General features: G+C 35.6%; 3 protein-coding genes across 4 annotated transcripts in view; 2 read left to right on the forward strand and 1 right to left on the reverse strand.

Moving 5' to 3' along the window:
- Nucleotides 1–157: 157 nt before the first annotated feature.
- LOC109077505 (G protein-coupled receptor 137Ba-like) lies at nt 158–21,635 on the forward strand. 2 transcript variants are annotated; one of them, XM_042773715.1, is made up of 7 exons: nt 158–981; nt 14,446–14,495; nt 15,720–15,948; nt 16,134–16,304; nt 18,920–19,045; nt 19,302–19,423; nt 19,757–21,635. In XM_042773715.1, exons 1-7 carry the CDS (start codon nt 571–573, stop codon nt 19,986–19,988), a joined length of 1,341 nt encoding a protein of 446 aa, XP_042629649.1. In that variant the 5' UTR covers nt 158–570; the 3' UTR covers nt 19,989–21,635. The 2 variants fall into 2 exon arrangements, with proteins under 2 accessions (XP_042629649.1, XP_042629650.1); XM_042773716.1 differs by having other exon boundaries at nt 167–981; nt 16,155–16,304.
- On the reverse strand, nt 21,596–27,877 carry LOC109077522 (ERO1-like protein alpha). Its single transcript, XM_042773714.1, is given in 16 exon segments — nt 21,596–22,833; nt 22,907–23,043; nt 23,130–23,216; nt 23,308–23,377; nt 23,612–23,858; nt 23,959–24,051; nt 24,128–24,154; nt 24,232–24,240; nt 24,417–24,463; nt 25,677–25,797; nt 25,920–25,993; nt 26,115–26,191; nt 26,262–26,300; nt 26,382–26,465; nt 26,547–26,666; nt 27,534–27,877. Coding segments are annotated over 16 exon segments (1,416 nt in total). The 5' UTR covers nt 27,654–27,877; the 3' UTR covers nt 21,596–22,769.
- Nucleotides 27,632–27,941, forward strand: part of LOC109078101 (protein Smaug homolog 1-like) — a 39,269-nt gene continuing 38,959 nt past the window's right edge. Inside the window, exon 1 of the mRNA XM_042773712.1 lies at nt 27,632–27,760. The gene's annotated coding sequence lies outside the window, so the exon portion shown is untranslated. The remainder of the gene's footprint in view (nt 27,761–27,941) is intronic.

The raw sequence follows: 27,941 nt of genomic DNA on the forward strand, positions 1-27,941 counted from the left end.
AGAGCTCTAGAGGCAGGGCACCTAAAAGACAAATGATTGGTTTCTCAAAAAAACAGTAGGCGGCCCTGTGAATTGCTTTTCGCCAAAAGGGGCAACGTACTTGAAAAGCCTGACATTTTGGCTCGAATGCAACATAATTTTTCCATTCAGCACTATTCAGCCGAGAGCCAACATGGCGACACAGCCGCGTCAGATTCTAGCCTTTTCCCATTGGTCAGGAGGCGGGGCCAGAGCTGCAACGCTAACCAGCTGATCGCTTTTTCTAACGCTGGAGTTGGTTTTTCTTAGCTCAGAGGGAGCTGCCTTGCAGAGATTGGGGACTCTACTGTTTTTTTTAATTGTTTGTTTTCCACATCTTGCTTATGAACATCCAAGAATTTTATTTGAAGTTTATTCCATACAACAACAGCTTAGGACAGCCTGCAGTTTTTCATTTTCAGCTCATTTGTCATTTGTAATTAAGTTTGACGTTTTTCAGTTTCTCCTAATTTCAAAACATCCGCATGAAAAGTTTAATGGAAAAGGAAAACGTTTTGGATAAGGCGACGTGATAGCGAGCATCCCGTCGATATGTTGTTTTTACTAGAAAACCAGGTCAGTGTCAGTGTTTGGACGGACTCACCCTCCTCCTCCTCCTCATCATCCTCATCCTCCGCCGAACTGATCCATGCTGCGGTTCCCCCGTCTGTGCAGCTCGGTCTCACGGTTCTCTATACGGTTCTGTATTCGCTGCTCTTCGTGTTTGTTTACCTGCAGCTCTGGTTGATTCTGCACTACGGACACAAGCGCTTCAGCTACCAGAGTGTTTTTCTCTTTCTGTGTTTGCTCTGGTCGGCACTGAGGACGACTCTCTTCTCTTTCTACTTTAAAAATGTTGTTCAGGCAAACCAGTTTCAGCCTTTGCCGTTCTGGCTCCTGTATTGTTTTCCAGTCTGCCTGCAGTTCTTCACCCTGTGTCTGCTCAACCTTTATTTTGCTCAGGTAAGTCCCACTTTGCTGTTTCCCCAATTTGTTTTTGTTTTGCAATGTATTACACAACATCAAAATGCGTGTTCGTGATGGCCAACACGAATCCTGTTGCATTTAGTTAGATTGCCATTTCCATGCAACCCACATCTAAGTGGGTCCCTCCCACCAAATGTGTTTACTTCATCTGACTGACTTGAAACCTCGTGCTGTTATTGCGATTAAAAGCATACTGTCAAATTATGTTGTTTGAAACCTTTAGAGACATTCATCATGTTCATGACACTGGGACAAGAGCACAGCTGGAGGTCATCAGTTTCTGTTCAAGTCCCTCTGCTTGGCCACAACAGTGCAGTTCACAGGACGGTCTGAATGAGGTCTATTATTGCCACTTTTGGTCCATCCTTCCACGCTTTGTAAAGTTTTGGCCGTCTGTGAATGCAGAACCTCATCATGTAGGGGATGAAATATTGTTCATCTCCTCTCCAAAACACTATGCACTGTTTTGGCCGTCTGTGAATGCAGAATTCTATGCTGGGAAAGAATCAACTACATAGTTCCGAAAAAAGAGACAGCATTTTCATAATTTACACATGTTCATGTCAGTCCAAAGCTCTTTGTTTTATTTTATTCTGTAGATCACAAAAAGAGATGTTTAGAAGTATATCCACGCTGCTCTTTTCCTTACAGAGAAAGCAAATGGTGAGAAGGGGCTGTCAAGCTCCAAAAAGCACAATAAAAGTAACACCATAATAGTCTTGATGATTTATGATTTATTAGTTGCGAACATGAATGAGATATTCTGAACTGCATACAAGTTGTATTAAATACTTTGGTGGTGCTTTTATTGTGTTTTATGATCATTTTGGGAGTTTGAAACCCCCTGGTCACCATTCATTTTCTTTTTATGAAAAAGAGAAGTGTCATTCTGCTAAACTTTTTTTCTTTTTTTGTTTCTCATAAGCAAGAACTATTCCTTTAAAATATAGTTATGTAAATATCTAATAAATGAGAGAGGGTAGTTTATATAATGTTCGCTTGCTCTTGTTTCACTTCTTTGGTCGAATGCCACCATAACTGTAACGGTGAAATATTTTGTTGGAATCTAATTTGCAGGAACAAAATTGTTTATGAGAATCTCATTATTATTCTTGTTCCAACCTCAACAAATGTGTGCTTTGGCCTTTCTGTTCTGTTCGACATCACCCTGGCTCTGATATTAATGTAACCTTGCTTATTAACATTTTATTTCGCCCGTAGTCAGCACATAGAGCCGTGGCACAGTCAAACCTGACTGACAGGCCCTGCAGTCCTGTTAGATTTATTGACAGCTTTGTTTTATGCAGCCACCATTTATGCCTGTCTGCAGCCTTTCCCCTTACATGCACATTAAGTTGCAGAGGGTTACTCGAGAGAGTTGGCCTTTGTTTGTGCATATTCTTTGGGAGCTATTTGAGATGTGGGCATCGTACTGACACTGCCTGAACAGCACGAGTTGGCATTTGAAGGTACGAGCCAATCAGAGGCACCTGCTGCAAGAGCATTACATCACCCTGCTCAATCCTGTACTATTCCAGGCACAACAAAAGGGGTGTGCAGCATTCTGTTCTGAGAGCAGCCACCGCACAGACAAAGACGCCGAGCACCCCGACTCTCCGAAATGTCAGCCGAAAACAAAATCACATCGGTGGCGTACCGTACCCCTATGGGTCATTTGTGTAGCTGAGAACGCGGTGTTGTATTCTAGTGCTCTGTCCACTCAGTAATGACCACTATTTCAAGTCAGCTGTTTGGCCCACATTAATTTTCCTTGGTGACTGGATGTAGCGATTGATCTTTCATGCTAGTTGCTGTTGACACGGGTTAGCTAGCTGTGTCATATTTTGTCAGTTTCTAGTTTGAAAGGGAAATGCGGCATTATGTATAATATATCTCTACTGTAAAAAAAGCACACACAAATATTGCATTTTATAAACTATTTTTAAAATAATATATATATATATATATGTATATAATATATGTATATGTAATTATATTAATAATTATATTAATATTGTAATAATATTTCTATGTAAATAAATAAATAATTGTAATTTATTTTTTATTTTTTATTTTATTTTTTTTTATTACAGGGACAGTGCATATTAATAAACATTTCTGCCAATATGCCAGAGTTAGCCAGAAGGCTATTTTTCATCTGCAGTCCCAGGACAGATGTTAAAAGTCACCCTAAAAGACAGTAAGAATACATATAACAATAAAAAAATTACAATACATTTAATAAATCCTATTATGTTAAAAAGTACAATCGAAATACAGCAAACCAACAATCAACAAACATCTGACAAAACATGACATATACACACACACAAGGCAAGAAGCCAGCAGAGGATGGAGCAGGACTAGAAATGTGTTAATGTTGACAGATCTGAAATTCAAGAAGCCATTTCTTTAAATGGTTCTTAAATATACAATATGTGTTTTGATTTCTAATGATTAAGGGAATGCGGTTCCATTTAGTAGCAGCTCGAACAGAAAAAGAAGTATGACCAAATACACTTTTTCTTAAAGGGAATGACAAAATCTCCCCGCGCTGCACCTCTGGTTCTGCTGTGATCAGCTGTACGGATGTTAACAAACTGGTGGAGTGGAGGGGATGATAAACCATTAATAATTTTGTATAGAAGACATAGATTTGAGTATTTGACCATGTTTTTCCCAACCTGAGTAATCTGTGTTTTTGTAATATTGGACAATGATGAGAAATAATTGGTTTCTTATCCAGAATTTTAACAGTTTGTTTGTAAAGTGACTGCAGAGGATTCGGAGATGTAACACCAACTTGTGACCAGATGGGTAGACAGTACGTGATATGTGATGCGATCATAGAGTGCATGTACATTTTTGCTGCCTAATATTTCTATGTAATATATTTTTACATTTTATTACACACGCACACATATAAAATCAAACCTACATTTTATTAAATGTGTGTGTGTGTGTGTATATATATATATATATATATATATATATATATATATATGAACTTAAATTATATAGAAAAATACATTTAAAATAAGTATATATGTAATTATCAAAATATTTAAATAAAATGTAATTATATATTAAAATATTAATTTTTAATGGTGTTGTTTACATAATAATAAAAAACTTAATACATAAATGTATATAAATTAATATTATATAATAAATATAAGTACTATAAATAAATAAAAAATAATACATATATAAATACTATGTGTATGTATGTATATATTATTGTTATTATTATTGTACTTTTTCATTTGTCAAATGTAAAAACATTTGTGATGGAACTTACATTATCTGTTGTTTTTACAGCCAGAATACAGAGAAAATGCAGGCTCTTTAGGGAACTGAAATGCAACACTGTAAATAATGCATTTTATTCCTTACATTTCCTTACATAGATGTTTTCATATCTGTTCTTCCTCTGTCTCTCAGTTCCCTGAGGTGGCACCAAAGTGATGATCAATTAATTTTTCGAATTACACTTTCAGCAACTCTTGTGCATGAAGGAAACACATTAAAGGCATGTGTACTGTGAACACCAACAGTTTACATGAAGCAGAAAGTCCCCCGTGAATCACACGTGTGAATTCTGCATGTTGGTGTGTGAGTGTGATGCGTCGCATGAGTCCTCATCAGCAAAGCCCTGCAAAGAAAAGAGATGGGCCATTTTTCGCTCTTGGATGTTTTTTGCAGTTGGTGGCACATTGTCGGCAGTTTTTGGTGCCGTCCGGATGTTATTTATAACTATTGTACACATAAAAAAAAAAAAAAAAACCTTTCAGGTTCAAAGCAAGCAGAAATGTTTTAACATCTGTGACATGCTGTCAGTTATGTAGCACAATAATTTTGACTTGTCCACCAGTTTATAAGTCCTGTTTAGGGTAATACACTTGACAGGCATCTTGAAGGATTTAGAAGCAGAAATATGTAGCTTGTAGTTTTGTTAAAGCACTTATTTTGTTCTGGTTAATAATAGCACTGCTGGTGTTAACACTTCTGAACACAGATTTGTTTTTGTTTTTTAATGTAACTAGTCCCTTCCTGTTATTCATGTGCATATAATGCAAAAGTTGCAGCTTATCAGCTCTACATGGTCATGACAGGAGTTGAAAAGTTGGATATAACTTGGCACAGATCGTGTCAAGAATTTAGACTCAGAAAAGTAGTTATGAAACATGGTGCAATGGGAAGAGTTCTGTAATACGGTTGAATAAGTTTGTTTATTTAATCAACTGTTCTCTATTATTTAATATAGATTTGAAAAAATGACATGTCCTTGATGTTGCAAATGTCAGGCCTAACTGACCCTAAAAGTTGCTGGGCATGACATTTCTTCACATTTTACACGTCAAACCACAGATTCATGGCTTGTTTCTGCAGTCGTAACAGCCGGAAGAGTCTTATTAATTTAGTTTGCCGAGGAATCTTTATTATGCCCAGGCAAACGGAGGCGTCACCCCCACGCAGTTCCATTACTGCTCACTGGAATGTTGTTTTCTTATTCCACACTCACCCTCTTTGTCCTTGTAAACCATCCATAGATAATACAAGTTTGGTGTAGATCATTATGACATGTTTTTTACTGCCATGTGCACTCCTCCAGTGCTTTTGTAAACTCATATTTGAGGCTAAGTCACATGATCGGGATCAGTGGCAGAATTGTGCCTCCTAATTTGTTTAACAAACTTAGGCACCTGCTTGAGATGTTCATTGGCTGGTCCTGACTGGAATGAATCACATTTTGATCTTTGACAGCTGACTTGGAGAAGTTTAGGGTGGAATTTGTTTTGGGCTAATGATTTGATCAGTTGTGCTGTTGTGTCAGGAGAGGTTCGGGACGGCTGCTGTTAATCTGTAACTAGGCCACCGTTTCTTTGGCTGGGATCTCTAAGTACTGTAGACCTGCTTGTCATGTAAAGGGAAGAAGTGGGTAACGAGGACAGTCCACAAGAGCATTGAAGGAAAACAGCCGTTTAATCCTCCTGCTTCCTAAATTAGCTGCTTGTTTGTTCCTGGTAAATACAGTTGTTGTTTCTCGACATAAGTGGGCTGAATTTGGCTCATATACTGTGTCACTATCTTAAAGGGGCCATGTTTTACACCTTTTTCCTTTTTTGCAGTGTTTTTCCCTGATGCCCACTAGTTAGTCATAGTGTCTTGCACCGAAAATAGTGAAGGTTTTTTTTACATGACCATTTACTGTACCACCCTCATTCTCCTTTAGGGCAAAACAGACCTTTTTTTGCTACTCTACCTTTAAGACAATCTGAAAGATGTATTATTATTAAAATGTAGTTTAGTGTCACATGATCCTTCAGGAATCATTCTTCTATGCTGATTTGGTGCTCAAGTAACATTTTGTATTCTGATTGTACTGCTTAATATTTTTTTGTGAAAACTGTGATGCAGTTTTTTTTTTCAGGTTTCTTTGAATAGTTAAAAAAACAGCATTTATTTGAAATAATCTTTTTGTAACAACGTAAAATTGTTTACTGTCACTTTTGATTAATTTAATGCATACTTTCTGAAAAAAAAGTCCTACCCCAAATAGGGTCTACTCAATTTATAAAATGTAAAAAAAATTACATTTAGAAGTTTATTATTATATTAAATTGCCAAAAAGCTATTCAAGGACTGCAAGCCACATTCTCCTATTTTGATTTTGCGTGGTATGAAGTATGCTGTTTATCTAGTCGCTTTTTTTTGCTGTGTGTTGACAAAGCTTGCATGACATCACGTGAAAGCATAACCCTTATGATAGTTTATTCAAACTCTTCTTAATGTTTCTCTTCAGTTGCCTGTTCACATTCCTGTGGAGGTTTGTGTTTGCTGGCTACAGATGTTATACAAGCATTTGTGTCATGGACATGTGAATATGACTCATTTGGCAAAGAGCTCTAAACTCATATGATTTCTGCTCACCAAACACACACTTGCCCACTTGAATAATTGCAAGCTAATCAGAATCAAATAGATAGTGGGAATGATTGACTCAAGGGATGCTAAACACGTTTCTTTAAGACTGTTGACAAAAGCTAGAGTGTTTTTGTTTTATTACCTGGGCTTAAGAGTTGCGGTCATAAAATAGGCCAGTGTTTTGGTGCTGTTTTTATTGTGGTATTGGGTGTGAGTTGGTAAAGCCTGCAGTTTGGCTATGAAGTTGGCGTGCCTTGACCTGAAAGCTGTTCAGCAATGATGTTTTGTACTCCTGTTGTCCTATGTAGCCTGAGGTGTGAATGTTAGCATGGTTTGCTCCCACTTAAAGGCTAACTCTGACATTTAGGCATGGATAAAGCCAAAATTTATTGAAGATTCATAATTATTATCTCATAATTTTGTCTTTTTGTCATAATATTGATAATTTCTCGACTTACTATCTTGTAATTTCATCTTTTTGTCAATTTTGCCTTTTTATCTCATAACTGTGGCCTAGTATCTCATAATTTAGAATTTGTCAACTTTGCTTTATCTCATAGTTATGATTTAGTATCTCATAATTTCATCTCATTTGTATTAATTTTGACGTGTCATAATTACAGTAGTCAACATTTGGATCAAAAAGTTCATCAAAGTTGTCCTAAGACAAGAACGGGTATTGTTTTGGTTTTAGAACAACTTTGATGAAAGGTTTTGATCCACTTCAAATGTTGACTACTGTATATGTATTATATAGTATCTCTTAATTTTTACTCTGTTTTTGTCAATTTAGTTTTTTTTTTATCTCATAACAGTGACTTAGTATCTCAATTTAATCTTTTTTGTATTTTGACATTTCATGTCATAATTGTGACTTAGTATCTCATAATTTCACCTTTTCGTCAATTTAGTCTTTTTATTTCATAACGATTTTATTTCATAATTTCATCTTTCTTTTTTTCTTTTTTTTGCTATGGTTTAGTACCTCATAATTTTGACTTTTTATGTCATAAATATGATTTACCAAAGCATTATTTTTTTGTGCTTCATTAATTAGACATAATGTTGAGAGCAGAACATTAAATTGTTGCTAAATGTCTCAAATAAAGCGTTTGAATATCTGTATGCTGCTAGTTATTTTTCAAAGCACTCCTTGTTGCAGCATAGAAACCCACTATTTCCTTGAATGATTAAAACTTATCCGGCCTGACTCTGAAATTGTTGAACTGTATGGAATAGTTTGGTAGTCTTCCTGGGTTTGATGGCCTATTTACTGTTTTGACCTGCTCTGACTTCACACAGGATGCAGAACCACCATCTCTTAGATGTGTTAAGTGAGGGTTCTCAATAACAATCTTCTACAAAAACAAGTCTTAAACAGACCAGAGGGAAGCGTTCCAGTTGTGTTTCCCAGTGTAGGTAGATGAATCATTGGTTTTAGACCTCCTCTGGGCCTTCTTGACATGAGGCACTGAAGGGGAAAGTGTGTGTTTGCAGTGTTGTGTTCTGATTATTAAGGAGGAAAACAGGAAATTATGAGTTCAACCATGTAAACATGTCAGAAGGCCTCAGTGTCCATTCAGATGAAAGCTTTCCTTCTCTTTGGTTTGTTAAATCAGTCATACGCACTGAGCAGTTGCATGTGATTTGCTGTCAGGATAAGCAAGCTAGAGCCATGTCTCTGGTTCTTTACAGATTCTTATGGACTGAGATTCTTTGGATTTTGTTAAGAAAAGTATTTTTAATATTCATGTTCTTCGACATTTACGAAAGTCTCATAAGAAAACAACAGATTTATATCTGTAATGCGTTTTAATAAAAGTCATTAGACACCAAAGTGGACTGAATTCACATCAAGAAAAGTTTGCTTAATCGTGGAATAAAAGGTCTTGCATGAATTTTCAAGCATCATGAATAGCAATAACACTTCACACCATCAGTAAAAGAGGAAGAAGCTTAGTCTTACAAAGTCTCATGACACCGAACCGCAGCATTGTGCACTTTCAAAAGCATGACTCAGTGTGAAGTGGACGTATCATGGTGAAAATACATTAAAGGAACTGAGACAAATGTCTGCTTATGGGTCACAGAAAGGGCTTACATATTAGGGTTGTGCCGATAGACAATAGTATAGCGTATCAATGAAAGTCAGAGATATTGCCTGTGGCTGATGTCCTTGTTGATAGCAAGACGATTATTATTATTATTGAGGTCCCTCTTGGAATTGCTCCGGTTATTATTATTATTATTATTATTATTATTATTATTATTATTATTATTAAAAATGAATCGCATTTGTGAGGGCCTAAATATGCTAGAAAACTTTGCACACACACCAGAAGAGGGGAAAATTTACGTCTGATATAGGTTTCAGAAGTGGGTGTTGCAAAATGGCTCGATAGCGAAGTATACACTTTCAACGAAGTGCCCCTCAAGCTACGTTTCACGTACATGTATGAAATTTGGAAGACACATGTAATGCACCAATACCTACAAAGAAGTCTCTACAAAATCTGAAACCCAACAGGATGTCCATTATTAAGATTTTTCTCTGCAAATCTTGTGCCATTTTTGCCATTTTCAGGCGTTGCCTACAGATTTAATCCGATCAACACCAAATTTGGTCAGTGCAAGTAAGTTATAGTTATAGCGCCACCTGCTGGCAACAGGAAATGTCATGTTTTACACTAACTAAAACATGTAACGTCCAATCTGCCCTAAGCCTGGCCTAAAGACATCTAAAGGCCAATATTCAGTTATAATCATAGCGCCACCTGTTGGCAACAGGATATGTCATGTTTTACACTAAACATACCACGTTCAGTCTGCACCAAACTTCATGTTTAAGAAGAGTCCTGGCCGGAAAACATCTACATGCCAATATTCAGTAATAGTCATAGCGCCACCAGCTGGCAGCAGAAGGTTGGGCACATATAAATGACTGACATATTTCTCCTATATTTACCACTTTAAATACATTTGGCCTGCCATTCACTGTTTTCCTTAGGCCATGGGGTGGAGGGGGCTCAGGGTGCGAGGGCCCTTTCAATGCTGCTTGCAGATTTAATTGTTATTAATATTATTATTATTAGGCTAGTAATACTATTTAATTAATATTAGGGCTTATTTGTTCCATCATATTTCTTTTTTCCTCATTTTTACAGCGTTGCGCATTATAACCAATCACACATGATTCTGTTGACTTTATGAATGCAGTGGCTAATCAGAGGCATTTAGATGAGTCATCGCTGAAACACCAGAGTTTTGTTGTTCAGTGCGTGTGCTCGCTGAATAAATTCTAATCTCTAGGGAATTATCTCATCATAAACAACAAAGTGCAGATGTACGTGCAATGTAATTATTAGAGATTTATTCATCACACATTGTAGATAGCTTCACTGATTATAACGGGAGTGTTTTTTTAAAGTATAAACTCGCGCTAGACTAAACTCCATGATGATGTGCTTTGCTCATTTTCTGTAACGTTAGCTGCTGTTTGAATAAATGAGGAAATGTAAGCATTATAATTGGTAACTTACAATGTTTCTATTACATTGTTATCATGTTAAATACAAATTCAGTCATATTAAAAATATTTTATATATTTGGTTTATAGATTACACTAACATTAGGCTGCTTTTAGCCTTACCCTGGAGTTAGTTCACTCTCAGGCTATGAAACGAAGTAAGTAAATAATTAAATAAATTAGCACAATCATATTGTGTATCGGTGATCTCACAGGCTGATGATAGGACGATATGACTATGAAGCATATAGCCCAACACTATTACATATCACCCCTCTGAAAAGACTGCTGTCTGTTTTTTTTTTTTTTTTTTTTTTTTTTTTTTTTTTTTTTTTTTTGTCCTTTTCTCTGATTGGCTGAAAGTAGCTGGCATGTGTGTGTGAGCAGAGTGCTTATAAAAGTCATAAGTTTTATCCCAACCAAAACATGCTTGTCATTGCCCAGAAAACAGGCCTGTCCTTATTTATGTGCTCTCTCACTTTCTTGTTTGCTTTTTTTTTTTTTTTTTAATTCCATTAAACTTTTTTACTAGTTTTTTTTTATTTTTGCCAAACATATTTTCAGTTTTTTTTTTACAAACAAATAAATAAATAATTGAAAAAAATATTGTTACATTGAAAATTTAACTTACACATTTCCAGAATATCATTAATAACCACTTATAACACCCTAGTTAGATTTTAGTTAGATTTTTCATATCTAACCTTTACATTTCTGCAATTTGTGACAAACAAAAACTTGTAATATCTAATCTGCCAGCAGGCATTGCCTGTGTTGAATGTGGAGCGTGCTGACCTTGTTTTTGCTTGTAAGACCATGTGGTTTGGAGTGGGGAGCGGAGAGCAGATAAATAGGAGCTTTTAACATTGCCTTTTCTCTGTGAAAGCACAGAGCTCGGGGCCACATGGGTCCCTTGAGTGTGCTGCTCTCTCGTGAGATGACAAACGCGAGGTGCAGTTTGCTGCGTTTATTTTTGGAGACTTTCTTCTGTTTAACTCGGAATCATGCTGTGCCATGTCCCGGTGGAGTCAGCGGTGCGTCTGCTGACAGGAAAACACATGAGGATGACACACATGAACACGCACGATTCACAACAAAACACAAGTATCGACTAATGTACCTATTTATCTCTGCACGGTTTCTATACATAAGCTGTGTGATAATGTTAAAGGAATGGTTCACCCTAAATTTTGTGACCATTTTGCACCCTCTTTATTCCTTAAAATTAAAGAGGCTGTTTCTGCTAATGACTTGCATTAACATTATTTTTATTATTATTATTTATTTATTTTTGAAAGGAATGAATGCTTTTATTCAGCAAGGACACAATGTAGTGATCAAAATTACACTTTTTTTTTTTTTTTCATTTGTTTCAGTAAATATATAAATCATAAATATCATAAAAAAAATTAAGATTAACATTAAATTGGCCCTATACATGTCTAGATACCAGAATATCAGACTCTTATGGCTGTTTTTTTAAGGAATTAATACTTTTATACTATAATAATAATTAATACTTTTTAAAAATCCTGAACAAAATGATGATTTCCATGAAAATTTCAACATTGAAAATTCAACTTTACCATCACAGGAATAAATTGCATTTTAAAATTTTATAATTTTAATAAATGTTTTATATTTTATAATATTTCACACTATCACTGTTTTTACTCTATTTTGATCAAACAGTAGCACCATCCGTGAGCATAGAAAACTTTTTTTCCCCTTTTATTTTCAAAAAACATTTAAAAATGATGGTAAAACCTGTAGTGTAAATGACCTCTGTTGTGCTTGGCTGAATTCTCTACCAGCATATTTCCCTTTGGCAATGAATTAGCAAGTTGCTGAAAACTAAAAAGAAATATATATTTGAATTAAAATATGGATGTCCATATTTTAATCACTTCATAACCATGAGGATGAACCTTTCCCAATGAACCTTTTTGAGCTTTCATTTAATCTGCGAGATGAACATTAGCGCATGTCTGCATAGTACTTTTATTTTGAAAGAGTAAAGAGAGTCTGTTTATTGTTACATTTTACAGTGACTTAACAGGAGCAAAATTATATTTGTGAATTTTAATTCACGTAATGATTCAATTCATTGAAAGGTCACCATGAATTCATCAAGAAAGTTCATTATTTCTTCATAAATTTAATTATAAGTCATTGTATATGCACTGCCCTTTCTGCATGTTAATAACATGGCATCTGTTCTCAATTTGCACATGTGCCACTGATGACCTGTCAGACAGGTGTCATACTCCGGTCATTGAATATCCGTACTCTCCTGGTGTGTTCAGTTCTTATGTTACTTATGAGCAGTGCTGGTGCGGTAACACAGGCGTTCTTTGAAAACCAACAGTTTTTGATGTAATTCTTGAAGGTTTGTCATAATGATTCAGTGGTTCAGTGATTTTTTTCTTCTTCTTTTTCTTCTGACCTTCTCATTGTGGCCTACAATCTTTGAGTGTTTCATTACATGTCTTCAGCCATGTAACTAGAGAAGAACGGGCCTAGGATCCTATCCTTCATTGTTGTTTCTTAAATGAAGAACCTAAATTCCCATAATCCCTTGCCTTAATGGATTTCTTTTCACTGTATTCAGTTCATTACATTCATGGTACTATGTTTTGTGTCACAATTCTAAAATTTTTATGATGCAATTTTTCTTAAAAGATTTTCAGAAAGTACTGTAGGTTGTAAATTACAGAAGCAATCAGGACACCAACTTGAGCATAGTCTTTGTAATGATTTAAAAGTAATTGTAAATGTATTAATAATATGTTAAATAGTTTGATAAGAAACTAGGCTATATTTAACTATTTCAGGTGCTGACTTGCAGCAGCTGTATTGACTGGTTTTGCACAGGGTACTTGGTACCATGGTTTGTTTTTGATAAACCTTTTTCATTTAATTTCATTTTCCAACTTTCATGTGAAACTCAAACAGAAAGCTACAGGTGTGGTGTGTTCCTGTTCCTGTTTTAGTTGCAGATTACTGCTGTGGTTTATATTGTACAGAGTTTAATATGACTGAGCCTAAAGAAGGCCCTTGGTGGCCTAGTATCATTACTTTGAAGTTTGTGGTTATGCATGTGTTCATATACTACCAATTAAAAATTTGAGGTTGGCACAATTTTTTTTAAATGTTTTTGTAAATATTTTCTGTTATGCTACCAAGGATGCATTTGTTTGAGCAAAAATACAGTAAAAAGAAACATTGGGAAATATTACTATTTAAAATATCTGTTAACTAGTAAATTTAGTATATTTAAAACATTGAATTTATTCATATGATACTGAATTGTCAGTTTCAGTTATTTTTTTTCATATTTTATTTATAAATTTTTTACTTTCTTTAAAATTTTTTTTATAATGTTTTTTGTGGTAGTTTATATGCTAGAGTGTACTTCACCTGCTAATGGATATGTTGATCAATTTAACGTGTCTTTTCTGAAAAGTATTATTTACCTAAAAAAAAAAAATCTTATCTTTTAAATGGTAGTGCGTATGCTGAAGGGTACATTACCTGCTAATGGATGTTATTTGTGTGAACTACATGAGGGCCATGTGAGAGTGAAAACGGTCCATGAACACTTATCAGTGACGGTTGTGCAAGCCTCTGTAGTTGTGCTTGCTTTGAGTTGGCCTTGCTAGAGTTGCAAAGACCTCAGGTATAACCAATAACTTTCACTGGCTATTGAGCTCTTGGGGTATTTGTGTAACTAGGAGATGTTTCTGTTTAAACAAACTCAGAGATACAGCCTTGTCCCTGGTTATTCTTATCTTTGCTTTAGCACAGGCTAGTCATCACTTGGCCTGTGAGCAGGCTTGAAGTACAGATAGCAGACGTTTCCTGCTGAAAACAACTTTTTTTTCTGTACTGATAATACCTCTGCTCAAATAACCAAAGATCCAAGCTAGAGTTTGTCCCGGTCATGTTTGTAAGTAATAAAAACCTTTCTATGTCCTCTCCCACAGGTGATTTTCAAAGCCAAAGCGAAGTATTCCCCGGAGCTCAACAAGTACAAGTAAGAGATTTTCTTTCCTAGCTGTGAGTGCTGTTAATGAATTAAGTGGTTGCTTAGAGAGAGCCAGTATGAACAATATGCTCTTTCTTTACATTTTAAGTGCTCTAAACTGTTGTCACCCCTGAAAAACCCTGATGAATTTTTCACTCTTTCACTTTTTTTCTTGGTTCTTGCAGAATAGGCAAACTGTAGCCATGAAACGTAGCTGTCTATACACTACATTTATTTAAAGAGAGAGTTCAACTAAAACATGTTGTTCAAAACCTGTATGATTTTTTTTAGCAGACTGTTCATGCTGATCTTTTCCATACAGTGAAGGAATACTGAGCCTGTCAAGCTTCAAAATATAAATAAAGCACCATGGAAGTTACAGCAGTATAGGAAAAGGCCAAAATATGAGTAATTTCTTCCCTCCCCTGTAACATTCAAATCTCAATTTTTAAATTTTTCATGTTCAAATATGGTACATCAAGACACATTGCACTGTATTTGACTAGGTATCATTTGGTCTCAGAAGATTTAGAACAAGTCTTATTTTTTATTTATTTTTTTGGTACTTTTATGTCACCATTTTGCGTTTTTTTTTTTTTTTTTTTTTGAGTTTGACTGCCCTAGTACTCCTTTACTCATCTGCTTTTGTGTTCCACACAAGAACAGAAATCATACAGCTTTGGAACAACATTAGAGTGAGAATTTTCGGGAGGATTTAGAATTTTCGTTTTGGTTGAAATATCAAAAGACTAAAGAAGTTTGAGCCAACTTATTACAGACTTGTTAGTTTTTTTCTATTTGGAGCATCAGTCTGTACAAATAGGGGCTTTGATCAGGTTATTAGAGTCTGATGCCGAGTGAAAAGCTTGGAGATTGGAGATCCCGTCTGAGTCAGGATGAGTGGGAGGAGGGCATGTGGTGGAATGGAGGGGGAAGGGGGCAGAGGAGAGGATTGACACATGGCCAAGACAGAACTAAGCAACTGGTTGACTGTGCTCATCATCAGTTCATTCTTTGAGCTTTCAACTATTATTCAATATGATATATTGAGCATGAAGTATTATGGGGCAGAGCTTGATTTTCTTCAATAGAAGAGAGTAAAAAATTATATTATATTTTATTTTATATTATACAATATAGATGTTTAAGTTGTTCACATATAATTCACCCATGACTCATTTTATTTATTTATTCTTTCTTCTCTAAAATAATTGTTCTCTCCACTCTGGATAGGGTGCCCCTGCGTCTCGGATTTCTGCTGGCCAGTGTTTTTTTCCTGGTGGTGAACGTGACGTGTGCCATGCTGGTTCAGGGTGATGCGGATGAGAGTCAGGTGAAGGATGCCGTTCTGGCACGAGTTCTGGTTAATGACAGCCTCTTTGTGCTCTGTGCGATCTCACTTTCCATCTGCATCTTCAAGATCGCTAAAATGTCTTCTGCCAACGTCTACCTGGAGTCAAAGGTGAGTGGATAGGGATGCGGTTGGATTTGGAGATTTTTGCATATTGGCTCACTTCATATTTCATTGGGATTCAGAACACGATAGTGCAGCATTTTCAGTATTCAGTATTATTTTCAGCAGTTTCAGACAAGTAATTGTTTTGAGTGGTGTTGAAAAAGTACTTGTTCTTCTGTCTAAATGTGGAGATCTTTGTGATCGTGATCCAGGGGACTTCAGTATGCCAGGCCACAGCCATTGGGGCGGCTGTTATCCTCCTCTACACTTCCAGAGCCTGTTATAACCTGGTTGTGGTGGCTCTTTCTCCTGAAGATCGGCCCAGCCCGTTTAATTATGGCTGGTTCAATGTATCTGACCAGGTAATTCAACATAACTCTATATATTGTTAATGTTAATTAAAAGTATGATTCAGTATATTTTTTTTTATAGTTTTTGTCTAAATAATTAATACTTTTATTCAGCAACGATACTTTAAATTGATCAAAAGACAGTAAAGACTTGGAAAGATTTACAAAGTTACAAATGATTTTTATTTTAAATAAATTCTGTTCTTTCTATTTATCAAAGAATCCTGAAAAATATATCTATACATATAATGGTTTTCACAAAAATGTCAGGTAGTAAGTAGTAAATATTAAAGGGGTTATGAACTGCATTTTTAAAATTATTTTATAATGTTAGTCATTTAACATCAAAAAAACATCATAATTTAGAAGTAATAGGCTATTTTGTGTCCTGTTTTTGAGCCTGTTTTTATAGGTGGGGCGCATTCAAGACTCACAAGTAAATGCCCACTGCTGTGATTGGCTAACAGTTTCGCATATTAAAATAGCAGATGGACGCTGCTGTGATGTGCTCTGAAAACAACATGGGTCATTTGGGTTAAAACGTGTAAATACTCAGTATATATCAAACGGTCTGGAACAGACAATGCAATAGTGGTAAAAACACATTTACTCACACTTATGTGTTGCGACATTACTGTTAGAGCCAAAATAGTCCGACTCAGCACTGTATCATCTTTTACTTTCAGTCTCTCTGAAAAGCCTGCATCATATTGTCTTGTTTACAAATGAATCCATATCAAAGCAAACAAACAGTGTTTCACTGACGCGATCTGAAGCTCTTTCCTAATTTTACCCTGTGTTTACACCGGACATGATCGGCGCAACGCAACCATAAACAACAGACCCCATTATAATCGGCGATTCTGTCTGCACTGGATGCGGCGAGATGTATGAACTCGTTATGTATTTATTCTTCTCGTTTTCATAGTGGCTAATTTTTGTCTGCCCTGATTTAGTACTGTATCCTTCAAGAGCTTTGTGTGTTGTGTCTGTGGTGGATTTGAAGAGTAATAATACAGTCTGTGTGATGAATTAGAGATTATGCCGTTTGCTGCATATTTACAAATGCTCTATAAAAAGAGATGTTGACGGCTTCATTCATTCAATCATTAAAAATAAAGTAATTTAACATGGATTACGCTGCTTTGTGCAGTGCTCCACAGAAACAATCCATTTGAGGGGATTTAGATAGATATGGGCTCTGTGGGGGAAAGGTCTTTGTTTTGCTATAAATAGCCCGGGTAAGGGTGCTGTGCAGAAAGGATGGCTGGCTGGCTGCCTGGTGGTGACCTAGTTTGGGTTCACCTCTGAGACGGGCCGACAGGAAGCAGGTTCCCCGGATCGGCCTGCCCCCTTCTCTGACTCAGCTGCATATGTTTGGGTGGCCGTCTGCTTGCTTATTCTTCATAAAGCTACTTTGTCTCATGTAAAGCTGTTGTGAGGATTTGTTTCTCGCTGTTTTGATGATGCTTTTAATTCTGGGATTGGTTACATCCTTTCTTATCCTGCATTGTCTGCATTTTTGCGGATATTCATTTACATGATGTTTTGTGCTTTTGTTTGTTGTAGGCCGGTTGCTTTGTCTTGTTGTACTATTCAATGGTTCTATAGTAGGGATCATTTTTAGGGGTACTCTCTTCTGTGGCTGCATGATTTGAGGAAAAAATGAAAAGCACCAGGTTTGCTGTGGTTGTTTGTAGAGTTGCACAATTTTTAAACAAAAGTTGTTATATATCATATATATGATTTTGAACAGTAAGACTTTTAATGTTTTTTTTTTTTTTTAAGAATTCTCTTCTGCTCACCAAGCCTGCATTTATTCGATCCAAAATACAGCAAAAGCAGTACTATTGTGAAATATTTTTACTATTTAAAATAACTGCTTTCTATTTGAATATATTTTCAAATGTAATTTATTCTTGTCGTTTCAAAGCTGATTTTTTAGCATAATTACTCCAGTCTTCAGTGTCACATGATCCTTAAGAAATCATTCTTAATATTCTGATTTGCTGCTCAAAAAACATTTATTATTATTATTATTATTATTAAAACAGTTAATTTACAGTACATATTTTTTCAGGATTCTTTGATTAATAGAAAGATCCAAAGATCACCATTTATCTGAAATAAAAAGCTGTTTTAACATTATTCGCTATTCTATTCAAAAGCTTGGAGTCAGTATATTTTAGAATTTAAAGAAATTAATACTTTTATTTACCAAGGATGCTTTAAATTGATCAAAAGTGTTGATATAGACGTTTATAATGTTACAAAAGATTTCTATTTCAGATAAATGCTGTTCTTCTGAACTTTCAGTTCATCAAAGAATCCTGAAAAAACTCTACTCAGCTGTTTTCAACATTATTACAGTGATATTTCTGTAGTATTTCTTTATTAATGTTTAGAATCTTCTCATTTATATTTATTTCAGTTATAGTTTTTATTTTTAGTACTTAAACTTCTATTATTTCAATAAGTTGCCAAGGCAGTATTTCTAATTTTGTGATAACAATAACAGCACTCTGACTAAGGTCTATTGGCCTTTACAGTGAACCGATACATCAATATGCTCAGAAGTGGAAGGTTCTCAATGTTAATTTTGTGTTGTATTGTGTTTGTGTCTCCAGGCGGATGCAGAGAAGATCAATGGGGAAGCCTATGTGGTCTTTGGGATCATCCTGTTCTTCTGGGAGTTGCTGCCCACCAGTCTGGTGGTGGTGTTCTTCAGAGTGCAGCGGCCCAATCAGAACCTGGTGAAAGTCTAATCCTGTCTCACTTCTCTAAATCTGTCCGTCAATATCACAGCTGGACACTTACTCAATGATGAGAGCCGGTGATCGGCTTTTTAAGCCCCAACGGAGAATTGTTTTCCTGTCAGATAGAATTAATTACTCAGACGTCTGCCGCACTGAAAACAACACCCCATGCTGCTGTTAGTCACGGTTTTGCCTGTCTGCGTTAGACCAGTCATATGTTCTGATTTATATTTTGTATACGTTGTTTCCACAGACACCGGGTGGCATGATCAACAGTCACAGCTTTAGTTCCAGAGCATATTTCTTTGACAACCCACGCCGCTATGATAGTGATGACGATCTGTCTAGAAACACAACTTCCCGAGGAGAAAAATGCAGTGGCATGGTAGAAAGTTGCAGGTTTGTTTACTCGATGTTTTTTTTAGATGTAGTTGTTTATTTGTGGAGTTTTTTATAGGAATAGTTCATTTAAAAATTATTTACTCAAAGGACTGCCCTGATGTTATATTTACATATAGTTAAAGATTTCTGAAGTTTTTAAAGGAATAGTTCATTTAAAAATGTATCTGTTGGTTATAAGTGTCATATATAGTTAAAGGTTTTTTTTGTTTTTATAGGAATAGTTATTTTTTTTGTGATTTATTCCTTTGAATGACATGATTGATATTTGTGTTTTATTATATCTCTAAGTCTTAAGGTTCTGTTTTCCAGCAGTATCTTGTCGTCTGCACCACAGACGGGCCCAGGTTGGTACGGCTCGATCCAGAGGAACGGCAGCCTAACAGCGATCCCTCACCTGCTGAACGGCCCCCAAACATCAACCGCCCCTCTTCTCTTGTCCTACGGCAACATTCAGACCAACCAACACCACAATTACTATTCCACCCCCCAGAACTACTACTCAACCTCCCAGACACACTACGCCACCCCTCAGAACTAATGCAGATCCTTCATGTGGATCGATCTAGTCTGAGGTTTGGCTCAGCCAGGACATCACTGAGCAATGCTTTATGGTCGTCTTGGCCCTCAGTCAGTTTATCTGCCCACATTGAAATGGAAGGAAATTAATGGGACCGTACGAAGGTGATGGGGGGAGGTTTGTTTGGACCAAGTGGACCAGCTTTTCCAATGTTCTCATTTCTGAAAACCATCCGTCCCATCACCCAAAATTGGCGCAATGAGCTCCTAAGAGCCTTCAGCACATGGACTCCCCTCTGTGAGTTGGGATGTGCTTTTTGCACTTATTGTAGGCCTGTATGATATATTTGGATCAGTTGGAATAGTTGTAGGCAAGAATGTGGTGGTGGTGGTGGTGAGATTTTTTTGTTTTTGGAGAGTATGCTTTTTATATTCCATCGTTTTGGAGAAAGTGCACGACCAAGTGAAAAATCATTCTGGATCTGTCGTTCACTGACATTCACATGTGACTCTTTCTTGAATTCCTTTAACGTTTTTATTATATTGCCAAAGAGCCTGTGCTTAAAACCAAGGTAGTACATTTTTATGCTTCCCAAAGACAGAGACACCCGGTTCCTACAATCCCAGAACCAACGACTGAGATCTAGTGTATTCAAATGTGTGACTAGGAAGACTAACTATACTTACATCCTCTGATATTTAGGTTCTTGGCTTTTGAAGGACATTGTGGGCTCGTGGGGGAATTTACCTGCATATATGGATCAGTAGTCCAAAACTAGAATATCATTCTCCAGGGATGCCTGAAATGGTGCCATCGTATGATTTTCCTAGCCGAAAACATGTTGCACAAAATTCATGTTTGGATTGAACATGTTTCATGAGCTTTATATCATCATTCCTGTATAATTGTATTTCAGGAGCGTGATTGGTCAGTAATTGATCAGCATATCCAGCTTAAATGAAACAGCCCTTTCCATTTCCCTAAAAAAAATATTGTTTTGTGTTTTAGCAAAAAGAAAAAAAAAAAGCAAATTTTTTTATCCACTAATTTGCTGCTCCTTATGTTATGAGCTGTGTATAATATATCAGCAATCATTTGGCTGAAGCATTCATCAGTTGTGGTGTAAATATGATGAATGGGCAGCTGTAGGGTTGAAACTTCATATGCACCTGCTCTATCATTGGATTTATTTTTAAAATGCATTTTAAATTGCATCTTACGGGGTTTTGTGTATGCTGTATGGAAAAAGTGGATGATTTTAATTGATTTGGACATCAAATCGGCCTCGTATCTTATTTCCTTGCTTTCTGCCAGCTAATGTGTAGCAAAACTTTTCAGTTATGAGAGATCTTGAGCATTAATTGATGGAAATGTTATGCTTTTGATTTAATGCAGATTGGGTTCATTTCCTGACAAATTGCAGACAAGATGGGGCTGTGTGTGAGAGTTGGTTGGTTTCTTTTTCTTTTTTATCTCTATTAATTTATAAATGTGAGTCTGAAAAATGTTACTGTGAAATTTGTCATATCAACTTGCAAAAGAGCAAGTAAAGCCTTTGTTTTTTTGTTCAAGGCCAATGAATGTAACTCGTTTACCCATGTTCATTAATTAAAGATGTACACAAGCACTACCATTAAAAAATAAAGTTTTATTTTATTGTTTTAAAAACAAGTTTTGTTTTGACCAGGGTCTAGGTCATTTGGCCTGATTTATTATAAGAAAATGACAGAAAATTAAGGATGTTTATTGCAGATTGCAATAGACATAAAAATATAAACTTTTTTTCAACTCCAGTGTTTCAGTATATTCAGTTTTCTCCTTCAAAATACCAGTGTTCATTTCTCTTGATAACTGTCTAACAGATCTAACCGTGTTTTTATTTCTTGGCAGAACTGCTGGCCACTATTGAATTTATAGTGGTTAGATCTCACTGAGTCTCATGGAGCAGCTTTAATGAGGACAGAACGGCCTGTGAATCTTAGTTCTGCCTCTGAGATTGTCAGCTGTATATTCAACGTTTGATTCAGCACTTTGTTAGTAATACATGCTGTTAATTAATATAATCGCTAAAGTCAGGTTATGTCAAACTTTTGGCAGTTGTATTACATCCTGCAGCTAAACTGGTAGGAGGAAAACATTTACTGATTAAATGCATACATTGAGTGCACTTAAGTGTTCAGTGAAAAAATGCAAACATATAAAGGAATGTAAAAAAAGATCTCCCCAACACACTTTAACATTCATCACAAAATAAAGGCAAAACATGTGCTACTCAATATAAAGAACAATATTATCCTAAATAAAACATATTTGTGGTGAAAAAAAAATACAATGTTCTTTTTTTTTTTAAATACAGTCAGCATGCTCAAAAAAAAAATCTAGGTGCCAAGTCATATTTTCAAAAATAACACTTAACCGTTAATTTTTCAAAATGGTCATTTCCAAAAACATTTAAATATATTACACCTATAAAGTAATGTCAACTTGGCTTTATATATGCAAAATATATAAAAAAAAGTGGTTTATGTCCCTCTTGTAAAAAATTAAAGTATATTTATGTATTTCCAATTAGTTACCAATAAACAACATTACTTTTTGGTCACCTATTCAGTTATTTAACATGTGAAACAATACAGTTTTGAGACTAAAGTGCTCCGTTCTTAAGGGATAAAACTGCAGTCTGTATACAACTGGTATAAAACTTCTGAAACATTCTGAAAACAGTGATTTAACCCAAGACAAGTCCGTCTTGTCCTGTTTATGTATGTCAAATTCTTGACTGTGGCTGAAGGATTTTTACAGTCACTGTTTGAGATTTGACAACAGCGACCGAAAGTTCTCCAGCTCTCTGACACTTGTGGAGATCCTGCAACAAAACAAGACACATGAAAAAGACATTTCAACTAAATATATCTAGACAAAAATAGATATTGACATACCTTCCGAAAGCATTGAACAAAGACACGATTTCCTGCCGGCTGAGCTGAAATGATGGATTGGTGTTGCTTGTGTTGGGCATTGCCTCTATTTGCCTTTCTGAGAACAGGATTTTCAGCGCGGTTCCCAAGCCTTGAGTCTGTGAGAGACATTCAATGAACGTCACATACTGTTTCAACACAAATAACATCATCTGGTTTCCTGTCATGATCTTTACCCTCTTACCTGCAATTTGCCCCAAAGTCTGCATTTAAAGCATTCAACACAGTCCATGATGCGTGAGATGTTCTTAAAGGTCAGCTTGAAGTCTTCCTAAAGTCAGGGAAGATGCAACAGATTTACTTCTTCTTTAATTAAAACATATTTATGTAATATATAGAAAACATGGAAAGGAGCCACTGACTTTCAGTTTCATGGCTTCCTTCTTATTTCCAGCAAATAGAGCAGTCTCATCAAAATGCAAAGGAAAAGATCTGCAAATAAAGAATGTTATATATTACTTAAAAAGCTGAATTTTCACTCTACTCTTCAGTGTAACATGATCCTTCAGAAATTACATTGTTTGGGTGTGCCAGAAACATTTCTTATTATTATCAATGTTAAAAACAGTTTTTTTAGAATTACTATATTATTATAATATTTTGGAAATATTTTAGCTAAATAAAAATCACTTAAAACATCGCAAAAAAACATTGCAATGCTCGTACTTGGCCACATGGAGGAGCTCTAGAAGCAAATTCTTGTTCTCGTTATCTTCTGTGGGTTGGCCAGTGTACAAATGGAAGGTGGGACGTTCAAAATAAGGGAGTATTTTTGCCAGAGCACGCAGCTCAATGAGGTACAGGAAGTAGAGGTTGCGGAGCCTCTTTGGCCCCTCCCCTTCTGTCAGCTCCTCGTCAAACCTCAGCTGGAACTCCGAGACATTGTGACCCCACTTCAGTTCGAACCAGTTTTCTGACCAATCAAATGAGACAATTAAACACTTTAAGTTTAAATACTCCTAACTTTTTTTTTTAGACTTTACAATTTTAACACAAAAAAAGTTGTGACTCACCATCTAGTAGGTACCTGGCACTCAGGTGTATGTTTATACTGGCATGCAGTCCCGAGATCAGCCTGAAGAACGCTCATTTCTCCACACACAAGCCTGGGGGAACAACAAGAGGAACATTAAAATATAAAGTAGCGAATATAAAATACACCACCTTTAAGCAGAAACTTACCCTCCAGCCAGTGGTAGAACCCCTGCCCTTTAATAAGAAACAGACTTGTCAATTTCTAGCTGATCAGATCGCTGGTTAAATGGATTTGAAGTGTGTAACCTTACCATCATCTCCTGTAGTGGATGGAAAGAGAGAGAGAGAGAGAGAGAGAGAGAGACTTTTACAAGAATTATCCATCATAATCACGATATGGTCCATGACATGGGTCTACTGCATATAAATCAATGTGCTAAAAAGCTGACAAATGCCTGACTTGAAAACATAAAACAAAACATTAATTAATGCTTACCACTGTTAGACGCCAAAGGATTCAGTGGCCGTTTAACTGAATATGGTCTGGAAAAGTAGCAAAAAAAAGGATGAGAGTTGTTACAACATTATAAGCACTCAGTGATAATTAATAAAAAATATTAAAGACAGGTTAGGGTGCAAATTATGGGTGGGTTTTACAGGTGTATTACTTGTTCAAAAATTCTGTAAAAACAAACATTGTGAAATATTATTACAATTAAAAATTGCTATTTTGAGCTATTTTACAATTAAGTATAGCTATTTTGGGTTTGGGGATCAGTAAGATTTTTTATGTTTTTTAAAGAAGTCTCTTCTGCTCATCATCATGGCTGAATTTATTTGATAAGAAATACAGAAAAAAAAACGGTAATACTGTAAAATATTATTGCAATTTAAAATAATGGTTTTCTATATTAATATACCTTAAAGTATAATTTATTGCTGTAATCAAAGCTGAATTTTCAGCATCATTACTCCAGTCTTCAGTGTCACGTGATCCTTCAGAAATCATTCTAATATACTGATTTATTATCAATATTGGAAACAGTTTTGCTGCTTCATATTTATTTGGAAAATGTGATGCTTTTTTCAGGATGCTTTGGTGAATAAAACATTAAAGAGAACAGCATTTATTCATAATAGAAATCTTTTGTAACAATATACACTATCGGTCAAAAGTTTGGAGTCAGTCATTTTTTTTCTTTTCCCTTTTTTTTGGGGTCAGTAAAAAATTTTATTCTTTATTTTTTTGTTAAATTGATAAAAAGTGATCATAAAGACTTATATTGTTAGAAAAGATTTCTATTTTAAATAAACACTGTACTTTTTTACTTTATTCATCAAATAATCCTGAAAAAAGTATTAAAGGTTCCAAAAAATATTAAACAGCACAACTGTTTCCAGCACTGATAATAAATCAGTATATTAGAATGATTTCTGAAGGATCATGTGACACTGAAGACTGGATTAATGATGCTGAAAATTCAGCTTTGCATCACAGAAATAAATTATATTTTAAAGTATATTAAAATAGAAAACCAGAATTTTAATATTAATAATTTTTTTTACACATTAAACACATTAAAAACCTTACTGATCCCAAACTTTTGAACAGCAGTGTAGTTGATTCTGAGGCTTGTTTGAAAGTGTGAGAAACTTTAAATGAAATCATTTTACTGACAGAAATTACAGTGACCCCATAAAGGTCACGGAATACTTTTCCACACTGGTCAGGATAAATGTGATGGTGACTCTTTACTTGAAGCAGTTCTCCTCGTATATGCTGTTCCAGATCCGCCAGGCCTCTGGTCCTCTATAGCCGGTGAAACGCTCAGGGTTGAGCAGGAGGTCCACATACTGTGATTCAGGCGAGTCCTCATCTAAGAAAAGAAAAAAATCAATGATGAAGCCTGTGGAGGATGACTAAAGCATACTGGTCTGCAGCCCAGGATGTATTGGCCAATGATGAGACGCTTCAAATAAAAAGCAGACTATCTATTACCGTCCAACATGCAGAAACGGTCCGATTCATCATCGTGTTTCTTCCACTCCTGAAGAGCCTGGCGTGTCTCGTCACTACATGAGGAAACATTCAGAGAGAGAACTTGCACAAACAAGGTCAAAAAGTAAAGAATTATAAGTATTCCTGACTCTCAGAAAGTGCAACACATTGACACAAACATAAAATATGTTATACCTTAGAGAACCGTTGACAGCTCCAAGTTTCTCTGCCTTCTCACACTCCTCTATATCCTGACCGGCCGCTTCTGAATACTGTGAGGAAAAATAATCAACATCCACCAGCAACGAAACGTGTGATATATACTATATGACTTTCTAATACCTTATAACTGCTGGATTTCAGGCCCTCTGGTACTTCACCCTGCACAGAAAGACACAAGGAGTCTTTTCACTATAAAATCTCCCAAGATGAAATCAAGTGAATGCACTTTGAAAAGCTCACCTCTGTGCATGGTTTCACAGCACAGTATTTGAGTCCACACTGACTGTGGTCTGTCCAGAACGGGCAGGGGTTGTTCAGATTGACCTGAGCATAGTATTGAATAGTAGAGATGAAAGAACAAACAATAAATGGATATTTTCACTCTATTACCAACAATAATCTCACCTTATAAAACCGGAAATAATCAGAGGATAGTAGTTTTTGTAGTTTGGGAAAGATTTCTTTGTTGTTGAAGCTGTCGATGGTCTCTACATCACAAGCACAATCATCAAGGTTCCCAGTGACCTACGAGCAGAATGTAACCATCCAATCCATCAAAAGACTCACATTTTGACATCAGTTAAGTTGGTTAATCATGTTAATCATTTGCAAAATGATATTAAAAATCAGTCTCGGAAAACCATTTAAAAAAAGAAAAATACTGTGAAAATACCATACATGAAGATGATGGTTTCAGATGATAATACTATAATATTTCTACATAGAGAGTACATTTTCATCATTTGTGGATTACTTGATGCATTTAATCACGCAAAAAGAGATATCAGTAGCTGATGAAATATTTGAGCTGAGCATAACTAGGATTTTTTTTAATTACTATAAAAAAAATTCCATGATTTTTCAGGCCACTAAATCACAATTTTAAAAGTGTTATTGTAAAATTACAACTTAAACAATAAAAATATGTTACCTGAAATTATCATAAATAAACAGTAACTGAAATAAAACATAAAAACGTATTGTATTTCCGCTAGTTGTCAAGGCAGCATTACTTTTTTTAATAAAATGAATTTTTTAAAGAATGATCGTAAAACAAAAAACTAATATACAAAACACAGTCAAATCACTAAAACTTTAACTAAACTTGAAATTAATATTCCTAATTAGTTTGTATTTTTTATTTTAGTTTACGTTTTAATTTAGTTTCTAAACGGTACTAAAATAACACTGTTTCCTGGGTATGTTTTCTCGGCCTTTACGTGACTGATTATCATATTTATATTTACCACGGCACTAACATGGTACATAATGCATTTCTACAACCATGGTATTAACATAGTTTTATATGAGAAACAATATAATACTGTGCTCATTTTTATGTTAGTGTCACATGTTTAACATTTAATAATGAAACAAAATAAGTGTCCTCACCTGACAGAAGCACCTGTGCGCTGCGGATCCTGCTGCGGTCGTCTTGTGGACGCTACTCAGTAAAAGAGCCAACAGAATGAAGGATTTCATTGTCATTTGGCAATGAACCGAGTTCGGCATAAGTGGGTCTGTTCAGAGCATGCTTTCTCTTATCTTCACACAGCTACGGTTGTTTCTGTACAGTAGCTCCTACGTCGCACTTCCGATTCAATCAGCCGCTACGTGAGGTACGTGACTAAATTACTGCTGCGATATGACTGACGCAACAATGAATAACTGGGCCTAACGCAGGCATTCACAAAGCATTTTGTCACAAAATATGCTTCATTTTACTCTCATATTAAGTTCTAAGTGAATCTGTTGGCCTGAAATGTAAAATTAGCCTTTCTTACGTCTTTTGGATAAAAA

This window comes from Cyprinus carpio, chromosome A17 (genome assembly GCF_018340385.1).
Source record: "Cyprinus carpio isolate SPL01 chromosome A17, ASM1834038v1, whole genome shotgun sequence".
Classification (NCBI taxonomy): domain Eukaryota; kingdom Metazoa; phylum Chordata; class Actinopteri; order Cypriniformes; family Cyprinidae; genus Cyprinus; species Cyprinus carpio.